This window comes from Thunnus thynnus, chromosome 5 (genome assembly GCF_963924715.1).
Source record: "Thunnus thynnus chromosome 5, fThuThy2.1, whole genome shotgun sequence".
NCBI lineage: Eukaryota > Metazoa > Chordata > Actinopteri > Scombriformes > Scombridae > Thunnus > Thunnus thynnus.
This window is the reverse complement of record NC_089521.1, coordinates 16154855-16172455: the sequence shown is the minus strand read 5'-3', so window position 1 is coordinate 16172455 and position 17601 is coordinate 16154855. Positions and strand designations below refer to the sequence as shown.

At 37.5% G+C, this 17601-nt stretch overlaps 1 protein-coding gene and 1 long non-coding RNA gene across 2 annotated transcripts; both read right to left on the bottom strand.

The window, feature by feature from the left end:
• Positions 1 to 71: 71 nt before the first annotated feature.
• On the bottom strand, positions 72 to 9759 carry LOC137183767 (receptor-interacting serine/threonine-protein kinase 3-like). Its single transcript, XM_067591070.1, has 16 exons — positions 9300 to 9759; positions 6943 to 7128; positions 5988 to 6291; positions 5738 to 5886; positions 5590 to 5639; positions 5210 to 5371; positions 4960 to 5045; positions 4757 to 4823; positions 4579 to 4646; positions 4078 to 4123; positions 3676 to 3921; positions 3195 to 3229; positions 1618 to 1659; positions 768 to 813; positions 366 to 611; positions 72 to 269 (listed from the first exon to the last, which is right to left on the bottom strand). The coding sequence occupies exons 2-16, from the start codon at positions 7092 to 7094 to the stop codon at positions 262 to 264; spliced, it is 1707 nt and encodes a 568-aa protein (XP_067447171.1). The 5' UTR covers positions 7095 to 7128; positions 9300 to 9759; the 3' UTR covers positions 72 to 261.
• Positions 9760 to 10021: 262 nt separating this feature from the next.
• On the bottom strand, positions 10022 to 16069 carry LOC137182942 (uncharacterized). The gene is made up of 3 exons (XR_010928392.1): positions 15874 to 16069; positions 10262 to 10307; positions 10022 to 10105 (listed from the first exon to the last, which is right to left on the bottom strand). It is a non-coding gene; the product is annotated as an uncharacterized lncRNA (long non-coding RNA).
• Positions 16070 to 17601: the final 1532 nt, after the last annotated feature.

Below are 17601 nucleotides of genomic sequence, written 5' to 3'. Positions count from 1 at the left end.
TTGTTGCTGATTATTAAGCCAGAGCCCCCACACAACACATCATGTAACTTTCTGAACTAAAGACACTAACATGAGGAGATAGAATTTTATTTCTTTCTGAAAAAAATACACAATATATATACAATATATATTGATTATATAGTATATCAAAATGTTAACACATTATATACATATGAGTAAAATATATTCATGTCAATAAAAGACTCAAGTGTAGGATTGGTCATCATGAGCTGATGAGAAGCAGGGAAAGTCACTTTGGAGTTAGACACCTGAGGGAAAAGAAAGTGAAATAAAAAAAAACTTTAAAAACTTGTCATTGATTCAACTACTGTGTTTGATCTCTTTAACAAGAGCAAAACTCCTACCTCCTAGCCTCTCCACTAGTTTGGAATGATTTTTTTTGAGGGCGTCGTAGAAAGCTGCTTTGACCACTTCCCCTCCTGACCGAAGTGTCCTTTGATACAGCACTCTCATTCTGTCCTGGTCCGTCTCCTTAGCTTCAATCAGTGAGTAGGTTTCACCATGGACCATGTCTCCAAGCTCCTCTGCTATTGCCAATACCTCAGAAACGTTTTGGATTAACATTGCCCTGTTGTTGTCAACGAACTTTCCTGTTTTAAAATGAAGAAGAACCACAGCATGTACATGAATGCCATAGCAGCAAGTTCATTTGACTTGTTTTGTTAACGTACGAGAAATCTTAACAAAAAAAAGCTTTAATTCATTTTCATGCCACAGAGCATCAGTTCAGTGACAAATACACTCACCTTTATCCGTATTATTCATTTCCCCAGTAGAAACAGAGACAGAATCCTGTTGGCCAAAACAAAAGCTTTTTAAGTCTATATTATGTAATTAATTATATTAGTGCATTGATAAATGCACCCATCCGTCCAAGAAGTCATCTGCACTCAGCTCAGTCTTGCTGCTCAGTGCCATCTCTTGCTGAACTCAGGTAGAACAACTACAACTTCTATGGAAATATTTATAAAAAAAAAAAGGTAAGAATCAAAAATAAAGTGGTTCAATGACTACTTATATATTTAAATAAAAGTTTATTGTTATAAGAAGATGTTTTTTACATTATAACAAGATATTTTCATGTTGTTATTACGACACAAACTTTTCTTGATTTCTTGTCTCTTGTTTGAACGGATATATTAAGGAATATGGCTCATTTAAGAATAAAATTAACTTTATTGTCCCATAGACTGGAAAATTTGTCTTGGGCTCTTCACCCATGCTGCAGCCATTAAAAGACAAAATTTCATATACAGAAAAAGAAAAATACAAGTGAGTTAACAAATAACAAACAAGGTACTAAAACCATTTCACATACCCAAATATACAAAGATGTTAGTTCATAAGTAACATACCAAGGTTCTAAAAGTAAATGAGTAACATGCCAATGTTATAAAAGTACCTAGGCAAACAGAGAAAACAATCACATCCAATAAAAAACAGAGAAAATCTCTTTTTCATTAAAAATCACTTGCATAAAAGATCATCCAGTGCCCATCCTGGCCCTATCTGCCACTATTCAAACGTTTTATTGACACCGGGATTAATGAATTTTTAAATCTTTTTGTCTGCTAGGAATGACTCTTAACCTCCTACCTGAGGCCAGTAGCTGGTACTCAGGTGTAACCAGTTACTGTCCTATTGGTTTGCTTTAGGGTAGTCTGTTCATAAGTAGATTGCAGGGACGTATACTGTTATACCCCTATAATCTTCCATACAGTCTGCATCAGTTGGACCAGTTTGGACTTCAGCTGCACAGAGAGGTTACCAAATCAAGCTGTGATTCCGTATCTGATAAGGCTCTCTAAAACTGCCTGATAAAAGACTAACACCATGAACTTCATGCTTGGGTTGATCATGGCATCATGGCACAATGCTACGGTGGCCCTGAAGTGCAAATCACAACGACAAATAGGAAAACACAATGACAAATAACAAAACACAACAGAAAATCAAATACACAACAACAAATAACAAAACACAACAACAAATAACAAAACACAACAACAAATAAAAAAACACAACAACAAATAAAAAAACACAACAACAAAAGAGAAAACACAACCGCAAAAGCAGACAACACAACATTAACTTCTAACGGAAAAGGTAGGTACCGGCTATCGACAAAGCTTGTTGCTGATTGGACGCTCTCCCATTGACAAGGATCATCGCTGATTGGACGGACGCACTGTCCGTCTTTTTAACAGGAAGGAGGCACTGTCCGCCCTCATTTAGGGTCCGTGTAGTCTCCAAGTAAAGTACTGCAACGTGAGAACACTCTATAGTGCAGACAACCATAGAAATGGACTTTCGCTGTCGGCACTCGCGCTCCCATGGCAGTCGAGATGACCGCCTCTAGGCTATGTGTTGACGCAGTAAATGGATCAGAGGTTGCGTCTGCGCAAGAGCGCAGTGCCATTACGCACAGCTGTTCACTTTCTTTACCTTCATTCATTCGCATGAAAATTACACCAGGCTGCTACAAAATAACCACACACACCTCTACACACAGCCGACTGGTCGGTTATACCTCGATATTCTGCTTTTTATGAAGGAGTGTCCGTTTACCTGGGCTCATCAGCCTCTTTTCCAACTTTCTTTTTTTTACCAAAAGTAGTGTCTCATTGTATTCTTAAAAGACATTGAAGTGCAAACACTGTGGTGTAACATTAATTACCAAACTATGCAATAGTTTAGTAATTAATTTTACATTAGTGTACGAGGTGAGATACATTAAAATTATTACTGAAATAGCGATCGGTTCGATATAATCATATCAATGGCTTCACCTAATCAATTAATTATTTTTTTTACAAGGCCAACTCACTGATGAAAATAACTTCGAAGTCTGCATGTAATAACGTGAAAATATCCTGTTATAACGCCAGTTCACAACCGGAGGACATCACGGGGAGTCCACATCCGTCCAAGACCAACTTATCTCGTTGTTTAACAAGATAAATAGTATATTGGTATAAAAAGAAAAGTTTGTTGTTATAACGTGATAACTTTGTATGTTGTAATAACGTGAAAATATCTTGTTATAACAATAAACTTCCCACGTTATATAATTAAAAAGCTGGCTTGTACTCACCGTATATCCCCTCATGCGTTGTCCACCTACAGACTAAAGAGGAAGTTCATACGTGACGATACTAGTTTCAGTTTCTTACCCCTGTTATCAGAGCTGGCTGGCCTGTGGGTGGAGCTGAGGGGAGTTTTATATGAGCAGATCACACAAAGTTATGTACAATTTTCACAGAACTTTACATTTTGAGAAATTAATTTAAAATACTTTTACCAATCAAGTTTGGCCACAGTTCTATTTTAGTGAATTCCAAGGCCTAACGTGAGGAGATAGAATTTTATTTCTTTCTGAAAAAAATACACAATATATATACAATATATACAAAAAAACACTGAATATATAGTATATTAAAATGTCAACACATTATATACATATGAGTAAAATATATTCATGTCAATAAAAGACTCAAGTGTAGGATTGGTCATCATGGGCTGATGAGAAGCAGGGAAAGTCACTTTGGAGTTAGACACCTGAGGGAAAAGAAAGTGAAATAAAAAAAAACTTTAAAAACTTGTCATTGATTCAACTACTGTGTTTGATCTCTTTAACAAGAGCAAAACTCCTACCTCCTAGCCTCTCCACTAGTTTGGAATGATTTTTTTTGAGGGCGTCGTAGAAAGCTGCTTTGACCACTTCCCCTCCTGACCGAAGTGTCCTTTGATACAGCACTCTCATTCTGTCCTGGTCCGTCTTCTTAGCTTCAATCAGTGAGTAGGTTTCACCATGGACCATGTCTCCAAGCTCCTCTGCTATTGCCAATACCTCAGAAACGTTTTGGATTAACATTGCCCTGTTGTTGTCAACGAACTTTTCTGTTTTAAAATGAAGAAGAACCACAGCATGTACATGAATGCCATAGCAGCAAGTTCATTTGACTTGTTTTGTTAACATACAAGAAATCTTAACTAAAAAAAGCTTTAATTCATTTTCATGCCACAGAGCATCAGTTCAGTGACAAATACACTCACCTTTATCCGTATTATTCATTTCCCCAGTAGAAACAGAGACAGAATCCTGTTGGCCAAAACAAAAGCTTTTTAAGTCTATATTATGTAATTAATTATATTAGTGCATTGACAAATGCACTGATATAATGATATCAGCATTGATAAATGTATTTTATTCAGGCCTACTAATTACAGAGGAGAAAGACACATTTGAATATTTAACTGCAAATCTGAACCTAAAATACAACATTATTGTTGTTGTGGTCCACTGTCTGATAATGGTTTTTGTTTGTTTCAATTAACCAAATAATGTGTGGTATAATATTGTAATAAACTGCTGAGAATGTGATGTCCATTCCCATCTAACCAAGTAATACTAACACAATTAACATGAAGCAATATTCCCCAATACTGACTGGTGTTTTGTTTGAGTGTTAGGTCAGACTGTAGACTGTTCAGATCTCAATGAGACTGATTAAATAAAGTTACTTTATCTGTTTTCAACCTCAGCTTTAGGCATACCTGTTTAAAAGACCTTCCAGTATTTGTAAATCTGGCATGATCTACCTCATCATTTGACTCTGACTGTTCTGAAAAAGAGGAGGAAACATCTGTGTTACCATTTGTTTTATTGTAGAAAGTAAGGAATAATTTATGGGATTAATCTCACATGACCCATAAATAGTATTAAATAACCTACCTGGTGGCTGAGGAGGAGAGCTGGAGGCAACAGATGTGTTTGAATGTTGATTATTAGTTGGTGAATCCTAAAAGAGGGAGAAGATATTATATAACAGATAAAAAATGTGCAGTTAGAATTGTTTTCCATGAATTATTAATCATGAGTAATCAGCAATATATATAATATACAGTATGTTGTGAAATAGAATTTATAAATTGTACCAGTGTTGTCTTGACTTTATGGACCGCATCATTAATTCCCTTCTTTCCATGCCTTGAGAACACATCCTCAGTGACTTTCCAGCACTCTGAAACAGAAGTTTTATTTTAGAAGGCATAAATGCATGAATGAGTACATGCTTCACAAAGAATGCCGGTATCAGAAATGCCATAGCTTAGCTCATAGCTTAAGTTTAGCAAATGCTCCAGTACAGTGATAATGAGAATACAGATTACAATAACAGACACCTACTCTTAGCGTATGGCCTCTGAGTGGGATCCCCATGCCAGCAACTCTTCATGAGGTCAACCAGCTCTTTTAATCCATCTGCCTTCTGGTCAATTTCCGTCAAGGGAGGTCTGTCCCCTCTTCTGATCCCCATTTTCAAAAGACTGGAATCCGCCGCTACAATGCCTGTAATACAATGAAGACATGCATCAAAACATACCAACTCAACTAAGTGTGTGTACATGTGTGTGAACTGTATGTACAGTACTTAATTTTGCTGAAAAATGATAAAATAATAAGGGAGACAATACAGAAGACATTGCCAAACAAAGAGAAAAATAGATGGCAGGATGGGATTTTATTAGGTTGGAAAATGTTGGGACAACAAAATTAATTATACGTACTTGGATAGGGCTCTTTACCAGTAACAATAGACCAGAGAAGGATACCATAGCTGGTCAAGAGAGAGAAAGATTTTTTTAAGTAACATGGTCATACAGATAAAGTTTTCAACAATAAAGTATTCCCATTTATAAGTATTCCTTTGAATACCTGTATATGTCAAAAGAACGAACAGGTGGGTATGATAATTCGAAAGCCTCGGGAGGCATGTACTTGTAAGAGCCTCCGATTTCTCCTGTCATTCCTTCCTTTCTGTTCAATGCACTGGTAGAAACCCTGGACAGACCAAAGTCTGCCAGCTACAAACAAAAAAAGAGAAACACAACATTACACAAATAATTAATTAAGTTTTATATTTAATATAAACTCTGGACTTTAGGTGGATTGGCATTACTACTACCTTGGCATTGAGGTCTTCAGTCAGCAGTACATTACTTGGCTTTAGGTCCTGGTGCATAAGGTCCTTTGAATGGAGAAAGTTTATGGCTAAAGCCACCTGATGGGCCAAGCGCAAGGCCAGAGGCCACGGTGGAGGGCCAGACAGGTCCTTCTGCAGGGACTGAATGGAGCCTCTTGTCATGAATTCCATGACTATTCCCTTTTGCATGGGCTTTTCTTCCTTATAAAATCCATAAACCCTCACCACAAACTCAGAGGAGGCCTCATTCATAAGAGAAGCCTCTCCATAAAGTGCTTTCTCGGCGCTGGAATGAGGTAGAGGTAGAGAAAGCATAAATGAGAGAGCTGCTTAAACTACTAATATTCATAAAAAAGGATGTGTATGAATAAATAATTTAAAGGGGACCTATTATGCTCATTTAAAGCTCTATATTTTTATTCTGGGACTCAACTAGAATAGCTTTGCATGATTCACAGTTCCTTATTTATTTTATACTGGGTCTTCATCCAGCCCCTCAGTTCAGCCTCTGTCTGAAACATGCCTGTCTCTTTCAGGCCCCCCTGCCCCTGATAGGACCACTCTGTTCTAATTGGTTAGCTTCTGGAAGCTGTATCACAGCTGCTTTGGCCGTTCATGAGGGTACATAAACAAACCATGAAACAAAGTATAGTAGTAGGATTTCACTTCTTTTTCTCTTTGTCTACTTGTCTAATATATACGTACATGTTTGAGCCAGAATCCGATTTGAAATATGCCAGTGAACAACACATGGAAAAGCAACAACCTTAGCAACCAAGGCTACAGAATGGACGGCTGTTTATGGTCTTGCACAACGAATTTTGGAACTGTGACCATGTTTAACACAGATATTCAACATCATAACAGTGTATAAATAGCAGAAATCCACAAAAAGTGTAATAGGTCCCCTAACTAAGATATGTAGCTACAAATTTACCTCACATCATCATGAAGTAGCTTAATGGCCACATCAAAACCCCAGTTCTTGTGCCTGGCCTTGTAGACGTGACCAAATCCCCCAGAGCCAATGGATACCCGTCCATCCAAGAAGTCATCTGCACTCAGCTCAGTCTTGCTGCTCAGTGCCATCTCTTGCTGAACTCAGGTAGAACAACTACAACTTCTATGGAAATATTTATAGAAAAAAGGTAAGCATCAAAAATAAAGTGGTTCAATGACTACTTATATATTTACAGAGGCGTACTGCTGCCATGCCGGAGAAAAATGGGTCAGTATCACATTATAATGTGAAAAGTTTATTGTTATAAGAAGATGTTTTTCACATTATAACAAGATATTTTCACGTTATTACGACACAAACTGTTCTTGTTATAATAATATACCATTTATCTTGTTATAACATGACACTCACTTTTGAACGGATAAATTGAGGAATATTTATTGTCCCACAGAGTGGAAAATTTGTCTTGGGCTCTTCACCCATGCTGCAGCCATTAAAAGACAAAATTTCATATACAGAAAAAGAAAAATACAAGTGAGTTAACAAATAACAAACAAGGTACTAAAACCATTTCACATACACAAATATACAAAGATGTTAGTTCATAAGTAACATACCAAGGTTCTAAAAGTAAATGAGTAACATGCCAATGTTATAAAAGTACCTAGGCAAACAGAGAAAACAATCACATCCAATAAAAAACTGAGAAAATCTCTTTTTCATTAAAAATCACTTACATAAAAGATCATCCAGTGCCCATCCTGGCCCTATCTGCCACTATTCAAACGTTTTATTGACACCGGGATTAATGAATTTTTAAATCTATTTAGTCTGCTAGGAATGACTCTAAACCTCCTACCTGAGGGCAGTAGCTGGTACTCAGGTGTAATCAGTTACTATCCTATTGGTTTGCTTTAGGGTAGTCTGTTCATAAGTAGATTGCAGGGACATATACTGTTATACCCCTATAATCTTCCATACAGTCTGCATCAGTTGGACCAGTTTGAACTTCAGCTGCACAGAGAGGTTATCAAATCAAGCTGTGATTCCATATCTGATAAGGCTCTCTAAAACTGCCTGATAAAAGACTAACACCATGAACTTCATGCTTGGGTTGATCATGGCATCGTGGCACAATCCTACAGTGGCCCTGAAGTGCAAATCACAACGACAAATAGGAAAACACAATGACAAATAACAAAACACAACAGCAAATCAAATACACAATGACAAATAACAAAACACAACAACAAATAACAAAACACAACAACAAATAAAAAAACACAACAACAAAAGAGAAAACACAACCGCAAAAGCAGACAACACAACATTAACTTCTAACGGAAAAGGTAGGTACCGGCTATCGACAAAGCTTGTTGCTGATTGGACGCTCTCCCATTAACAAGGATCATCGCTGATTGGACGGACGCACTGTCCGTCTTTTTAACAGGAAGGAGGCACTGTCCGCCCTCATTTGGGGTCCGTGTAGTCTCCAAGTAAAGTACTGCAACGTGAGAACACTCTATAGTGCAGACAACCATAGAAATGGACTTTCGCTGTCGGCACTCGCGCTCCCATGGCAGTCGAGATGGCCGCCTCTAGGCTATGTGTTGACGCAGTAAATGGACCAGAGGTTGCCTCTGCGCAAGAGCGCGGTGCCATTACGCACAGCTGTTCACTTTCTTTACCTTCATTCATTCGCCTGAAAATTACACCAGGCTGCTATAAAATAACCACACACACCTCTACACACAGCGGACTGGTCGGTTATACCTCGATATTCTGCTTTTTATGAAGGAGCGTCCGTTTACCTGGGCTCATCAGCCTCTTTTCCAACTTTCTTTTTCTTTACCAAAAGTAGTGTCTCATTGTATTCTTAAAAGACATTGAAGTGCAAACACTGTTGTGTAACATTAATTACCAAACTATGCAATAGTTTAGTAATTAATTTTACATTAGTGTACGAGGTGAGATACATTAAAATTATTACTGAAATAGCGATCGGTTCGATGTAATCATATCAATGGCTTCACCAAATCAATTAATTATTTTTTTTACAAGGCCAACTCACTGACGAAAATAACTTCGAATTTGTAAAAACTAAAAAAGGGTGATTTCACTGCTTTCACGCCAGTTCACAACCGGAGGACATCACGGGGAGTCCACATCCGTCCAAGACCAATTTATCTCGTTGTTCAACAAGATAAATAGTATATTGGTATAAAAAGAAAAGTTTCTTGTTATAACGTGATAACCTTGTATGTTATAATAACGTGAAAATATCTTGTTATAACTTTCCACGTTATAAAATTAAACAGCTGGCTTGTACTCACCATTTATCCCCTCATGCGTTGTCCACCTACAGACTAAAGAGTAAGTTCATACGTGACGATACTAGTTTCAGTTTCTTACCCCTGTTATCAGAGCTGGCTGGCCTGTGGGTGGAGCTGAGGGGAGTTTTATATGAGCAGATCACACAAAGTTATGTACAATTTTCACAGAACTTTACATTTTGAGAAATTAATTTAAAATACTTTTACCAATCAAGTTTGGCCACAGTTCTATTTTAGTGAATTCCAAGGCCTAACGTGAGGAGATAGAATTTTATTTCTTTCTGGAAAAAATACACAATATATATACAATATATACAAAAAAACACTGATTATATAGTATATCAAAATGTCAAAACATTATATACATATGAGTAAAATATATTCATGTCAATAAAAGACTCAAGTGTAGGATTGGTCATCATGGGCTGATGAGAAGCAGGGAAAGTCACTTTGGAGTTAGACACCTGAGGGAAAAGAAAGTGAAATTAAAAAAAACTTTTAAAACTTGTCATCGATTCAACTACTGTGTTTGATCTCTTTAACAAGAGCAAAACTCCTACCTCCTAGCCTCTCCACTAGTTTGGGATGATGTTTTTTGAGGGCGTCGTAGAAAGCTGCTTTGACCTCTTCCCCTCCTGACCGAAGTGTCCTTTGATACAGCACTCTCATTCTGTCCTGGTTCGTCTCCTTAGCTATAATCAGTGAGTAGGTTTCACCATGGACCATGTCTCCAAGCTCCTCTGCTATTGCCAATACCTCAGAAACGTTTTGGATTAACATTGCCCTGTTGTTGTCAACGAACTTTTCTGTTTTAAAATGAAGAAGAACCACAGCATGTACATGAATGCCATAGCAGCAAGTTCATTTGACTTGTTTTGTTAACATACGAGAAATCTTAACAAAAAAAAGCTTTAATTCATTTTCATGCCACAGAGCATCAGTTCAGTGACAAATACACTCACCTTTATCCGTATTATTCATTTCCCCAGTAGAAACAGAGACAGAATCCTGTTGGCCAAAACAAAAGCTTTTTAAGTCGATATTATGTAATTAATTATATTAGTGCATTGACAAATGCACTGATATAATGATATCAGCATTGATAAATGTATTTTATTCAGGCCTACTAATTACAGAGGAGAAAGACACATTTGAATATTTAACTGCAAATCTGAACCTAAAATACAACGTTATTGTTGTTGTGGTCCACTGTCTGATAATGGTTTTTGTTTGTTTCAATTAACCAAATAATGTGTGGTATAATATTGTAATAAACTGCTGAGAATGTGATGTCCATTCCCATCTAACCAAGTAATACTAATACAATTAACATGAAGCAATATTCCCCAATACTGACTGGTGTTTTGTTTGAGTGTTAGGTCAGACTGTAGACTGTTCAGATCTCAATGAGACTGATTAAATAAAGTTACTTTATCTGTTTTCAACTTCAGCTTTAGGCATACCTGTTTAAAAGACCTTCCAGTATTTGTAAATCTGGCATGATCTACCTCATCATTTGACTCTGACTGTTCTGAAAAAGAGGAGGAAACATCTGTGTTACCATTTGTTTTATTGTAGAAAGTAAGGAATAATTTATGGGATTAATCTCACATGACCCATAAATAGTATTAAATAACCTACCTGGTGGCTGAGGAGGAGAGCTGAAGGCAACAGATGTGTTTGAATGTTGATTATTAGTTGGTGAATCCTAAAAGAGGGAGAAGATATTATATAACAGATAAAAAATGTGCAGTTAGAATTGTTTTCCATGAATTATTAATCATGAGTAATCAGCAATATATATAATATACAGTATGTTGTGAAATAGAATTTATAAATTGTACCAGTGTTGTCTTGACTTTATGGACCGCATCACTAATTCCCTTCTTTCCATGCCTTGAGAACACATCCTCAGTGACTTTCAAGCACTCTGAAACAGAAGTTTTATTTTAGAAGGCATAAATGCATGAATGAGTACATGCTTCACAAAGAATGCAGGCATCAGAAATGTCATAGCTTAGCTCATAGCTTAAGTTTAGCAAATGCTCCAGTACAGTGATAATGAGAATACAGATTACAATAACAGACACCTACTCTTAGCGTATGGCCTCTGAGTGGGATCCCCATGCCAGCAACTCTTCATGAGGTCAACCAGCTCTTTTAACCCATCTGCCTTCTGGTCAATCCGGTCAATTTCCGTCGAGAGAGGTCTGTCCCCTTTGGGGACCCGCAGTGCCACAAGACTGGAATCCTTCTCTACAATACATGTAATACAATGAAGACATGCATCATAACATACCAACTCAACTAAGTGTGTGTACATGTGTGTGAACTGTATGTACAGTGCTTAATTTCGCTGAAAAATGATAAATTAATAAGGGAAACAATACAGAAGACATTGCCAAACAAAGAGAAAAATAGATGGCAGGATGGGATTTTATTAGGTTGGAAAATGTCGGGACAACAAAATTAATTATACGTACTTGGATAGGGCTCTTTACCAGTAACAATAGACCAGAGAAGGATACCATAGCTGGTCAAGAGAGAGAAAGATTTTTTAAGTAACATGGTCATACAGATAAAGTTTTCAACAATAAAGTATTCCCATTTATAAGTATTCCTTTGAATACCTGTATATGTCAAAAGAACGAACAGGTGCGTATGATAATTTGAAAGCCTCGGGAGGCATGTACTTGTAAGAGCCTCCGATTTCTCCTGTCATTCCTTCCTTTCTGTTCAATGCACTGGTAGAAACCCTGGACAGACCAAAGTCTGCCAGCTACAAACAAAAAAAGAGAAACACAACATTACACAAATAATTAATTAAGTTTTATATTTAATATCAACTCTGGACTTTAGGTGGATTGGCATTACTACTACCTTGGCATTGAGGTCGTCAGTCAGCAGTACATTACTTGGCTTTAGGTCCTGGTGCATAAGGCCCTTTAAATGAAGAAAGTTTATGGCTAGAGCCACCTGATGGGCCAAGCGCAAGGCCAGAGGCCACGGTGGAGGGCCAGACAGGTCCTTCTGCAGGGACTGAATGGAGCCTCTTGTCATGAATTCCATGACTATTCCCTTTTGCATGGGCTTTTCTTCCTTATAAAATCCATAAACCCTCACCACAAACTCAGAGGAGACCGCCTTCATAAGAGAAGCCTCTCCATAAAGTGCTTTCTCGGCGCTGGAATGAGGTAGAGGTAGAGAAAGCATAAATGAGAGAGCTGCTTGAACTACTAATATTCATAAAAAAGGATGTGTATGAATAAATAATTTAAAGGGGACCTATTATGCTAATTTAAAGCTCTATATTTTTATTCTGGGACTCAACTAGAATAGCTTTGCATGACTCACAGCTCCTTATTTACTGGGTCTTCATCCGGCCCCTCAGTTCAGCCTCTGTCTGAAACATGCCTGTCTCTTTCAGGCCCCCCTGCCCCTGATAGGACCACTCTGTTCTAATTGGTTAGCTTCTGGAAGCTGTATCACAGCTGCTTTGGCCATTCATGAGGGTACATAAACAAACCATGAAACAAAGTATAGTAGTAGGATTTCACTTCTTTTTCTCTTTGTCTACTTGTCTAATATATACGTATATGTTTGAGCCAGAATCCCATTTGAAATATGCCAGTGAACAACACATGGAAAAGCAACAACCTTAGCAACCAAGGCTACAGAATGGACGGCTGTTTATGGTCTTGCACAACGAATTTTGGAACTGTGACCATGTTTAACACAGATATTCAACATCATAACAGTATATAAATAGCAGAAATCCACAAAAAGTGTAATAGGTCTCCTTTAAACTAAGATATGTAGCTACAAATTTACCTCACATCATCATGAAGTATCTTAATGGCCACATCAAAACCCTCGTTCTTGAGCCTGGCCTTGTAGACGTGACCAAATCCCCCAGAGCCAATGGATACCCGTCCGTCCAAGAAGTCATCTGCACTCAGCTCAGTCTTGCTGCTCAGTGCCATCTCTTGCTGAACTCGGGTAGAACAACTACAACTTCTATGGAAATATTTATAGAAAAAAGGTAAGCATCAAAAATAAAGTGGTTCAATGACTACTTATATATTTACAGAGGCGTACTGCTGCCATGCCGGAGAAAAATGGGTCAGTATCACATTATAATGTGAAAAGTTTATTGTTATAAGAAGATGGTTTTCACATTATAACAAGATATTTTCACGTTGTTACGACACACAAACTTTTCTTGTTATAATAATATACTATTTATCTTGTTATAACATGACACTCACGTTTGAACGGATAAATTGAGGAATATGGCTCATTTAAGATTAAAATTAACTTTATTGTTCCACAGAGTGGAAAATTTGTCTTGGGCTCTTCACCCATGCTGCAGCCATTAAAAGACAACATTTCATATACAGAAAAAGAAAAATACAAGTGAATTAATAAATAACAAACAAAGTACTAAAACCATTCATAAGTAACATACCAAGGTTCTAAAAGTAAATGAGTATCATGCCAATGTTATAAAAGTACGTAGGCAAAACAATCACATCCAATAAAAAACAGAGAAAATCTCTTTTTCCTTAAAAATCACTTACATAAAAGATCATCCAGTGCCCATCCTGGCCCTATCTGCCACTATTCAAAAGTTTTATTGACACCGGGATTAATGAATTTTTAAATCTATTTAGTCTGCTAGGAATGACTCTGAACCTCCTACCTGAGGGCAGTAGCTGGTACTCAGGTGTAACCAGTTACTGTCCTATTGGCTTGCCTTAGGGTAGTCTGTTCATAAGTAGATTGCAGGGACGTATACTGTTATACCCCTATAATCTTCCATGCAGTCTGCATCATTTGGACCAGTTTGGACTTCAGCTGCACAGAGAGGTTACCAAATCAAGCTGTGATTCCGTATCTGATAAGGCTCTCTAAAACTGCCTGATAAAAGACTAACACCATGAACTTCATGCTTGGGTTGATCATGGCATCATGGCACGATCCTATGGTGGCCCTGAAGTGCAAATCACAACGACAAATAGGAAAACACAATGACAAATAACAAAACACAACAGAAAATCAAATACACAACAACAAATAACAAAACACAACAACAAATAACAAAACACAACAACAAATAACAAAACACAACAACAAATAAAAAAACACAACAACAAAAGAGAAGACACAACCGCAAAAGCAGACAACACAACATTAACTTCTAACGGAAAAGGTAGGTACCGGCTATCGACAAAGCTTGTTGCTGATTGGACGCTCTCCCATTGACAAAGATCATCGCTGATTGGACGGACGCACTGTCCGTCTTTTTAACAGGAAGGCGGCACTGTCCGCCCTCATCTGGGGTCCGTGTAGTCTCCAAGTAAAGTACTGCAACGTGAGAACACTCTATAGTGCAGACAACCATAGAAATGGACTTTCGCTGTCGGCACTCGCGCTCCCATGGCAGTCGAGATGACCGCCTCTAGGCTATGTGTTGACGCAGTAAATGGATCAGAGGTTGCCTCTGCGCAAGAGCGCAGTGCCATTAAGCACAGCTGTTCACTTTCTTTACCTTCATTCATTCGCCTGAAAATTACACCAGGCTAAAATAACCACACACACCTCTACACACAGCGGACTGGTCGGTTATACCTCGATATTCTGCTTTTTATGAAGGAGCGTCCGTTTACCTGGGCTCATCAGCCTCTTTTCCAACTTTCTTTTTCTTTACCAAAAGTAGTGTCTCATTGTATTCTTAAAAGACATTGAAGTGCAAACACTGTTGTGTAACATTAATTACCAAACTATGCAATAGTTTAGTAATTAATTTTACATTAGTGTACGAGGTGAGATACATTAAAATTATTACTGAAATAGCGATCGGTTCGATATAATCATATCAATGGCTTCACCAAATCAATTAATTATTTTTTTTACAAGGCCAACTCACTGACGAAAATAACTTCGAATTTGTAAAAACTTAAAAAGGGTGATTTCACTGCTTTTTTCCCATCCAGATCACATTAGAAAAGGTCCATATCAAAAACCTATACTTAGACTTGTCAAATCTGGACTAGATTGAATGTGTCTAATGTGGTCTGGATGGGAGAAAAGCAGTGAAATCGCCCTTTTTTTGCATTTTCACAAATAGAGTAAATGTTTCACAAATCTTGACATTGTGTTAATGAGTTCCTGGAGTCTCCATGTTAATCTAGTCCATCTACAGGCGTTAATGCCACTTTTAAGGTGGACCGGGAAGTTCCAATCGGAGGCTGTGAGGCAGCCTTCAGCCTCGTGCTTATGCTTCAACATAAGGTAGTTTCATTTTAGTTTCATTGCAAAAGGTCAAGTGCCAGTTCACAACCGGAGTACATCACGGGGAGTCCACATCCGTCCAAGACCAACTTATCTCGTTGTTTAACAAGATAAATAGTATATTGGTATAAAAAGTATAAAAGTATAAAAATTTCTTGTTATAACGTGATAACTTTGTATGTTGTAATAACGTGAAAATATTTTGTTATAATGTGAAGAACATCTTGTTATAACAATAAAGTTCCCACGTTATATAATTAAAAAGCTGGCTTGTACTCACCATTTATCCCCTCATGCGTTGTCCACCTACAGACTAAAGAGGAAGTTCATACGTGACGATAATAGTTTCAGTTTCTTACCCCTGTTATCTGAGCTGGCTGGCCTGTAGGTGGAGCTGAAGGGAGTTTTATATGAGCAGATCACACAAAGTTATGTACAATTTTCACAGAACTTTACATTTTGAGAAATTAATTTAAAATACTTTTACCAATCAAGTTTGGCCACAGTTCTATTTTAGTGAATTCCAAGGCCTTTAATAACTGACTATAAAACATACAATAGCATAAAACTTTTCATCATTACTGTTTTGTTTTTTTTTTGGTGAAATGAAATGCAAACACAAACCAGAATATTTTTCCTTTTTGTTACTATTTTTGTAATGACTATAAGAATGCTATGACACTTTTTTTTTTTTAACTTCCTTTTGTTTCATTAGGGGTAGCATGCATACCCTGTGAGAGGAAGTTAAGAAGGGCACATAGTTTTTTTCTGAAAAGGGTGACAGTGTGGTTAAAAGAACAAACAGAATAACAGACTATAGATTTCAAGACTTGTACTCTGTTATCTATACCAGACTCTGCTGAAATGTGTATGTCTTTCAGTGCGATGTAGGAAGGAAGTAATCAAAGTTTCTGTTGAGACTCAGATTGAACCTTTTATATTAGTCAATACTGAGTGAGCCTTAATATAGATGAAGAATAAACATGTGAGCTCTTACTAAGCCAACAGATCACAGCTAGATCCTCTTAAAACATGAATGATTCTTTCTCCATCATTCTTAGTGTTTCACTCATGGCTGCCTTTTATTAGACAAAGATTTTTTTGTGCATGCTTTTATATTTTTAGTGTTGCTTATATAGCATTAAGCAACACAAAATAAATTAACTTGGAACTAGTTTGAGACTTGTATTTAACCAAAAAAAAAAAATTTCAGTATGATGCTGTGATTGTGCATACACCCAGACACTCAGTCACACAAACATGCATGTGTATCAGTGGAGGCTGGTCCATAGAGGCAGAGGAGGTTGCTCCTCCTCTATTTTTTGAGAGGCAAGAGGGAGATCAAAATATAAAAAAGAATATTTGGTTGAAATAAACCATTACCAAATCTCAGTATCTCATTTATAATAAAAAAAATTCTCTTCTCTTTGGAAAAAATCCATTAATGAAATTCTGATTATAATACTTAAACAGCGACACCTGCAGGGCAGGAGAGGAAAGAGCAGTGTGTGTGTGTGTGTGTGTGTGTGTGTGTGTGTGAAGTGGTGGTGGGGAGCAATGGAGGGGAGTGGGGGGCAGAAGAGGAGAGGTGCCTGCTGTTCTCCGCAGGGCAGGATCTCTTACATCAATTTAATGTACTTCAGTTTTTTTCACGCTAATCTATGATTGGCCAAGACACATAAAATGACACTCCAAGGGAGGACGTCCTCCCTAACCAATCAACAACCAGAATATGATATTGACATTGCGTTGGTCCAATGATAGTTTCCAGATTTCATCTTCATTCTCTCCACTGTAAGGCAGAGTCGCAGCAGTAGATGACGAGCAGTAGATAGTGTACAAACACAAACACCTTTCAGACACACCTGACATTGGAGAAAGCTGTCTTGCCATCTGTTTTGCTTCCAGTCCCACAGTTAAACCAAAATAGGCAAAATACAAAATTTCACAAAGTTGCAGTTCGCAGTGACACGGCTGTATGATTGCAGGTGTATATCACTTGCATGAA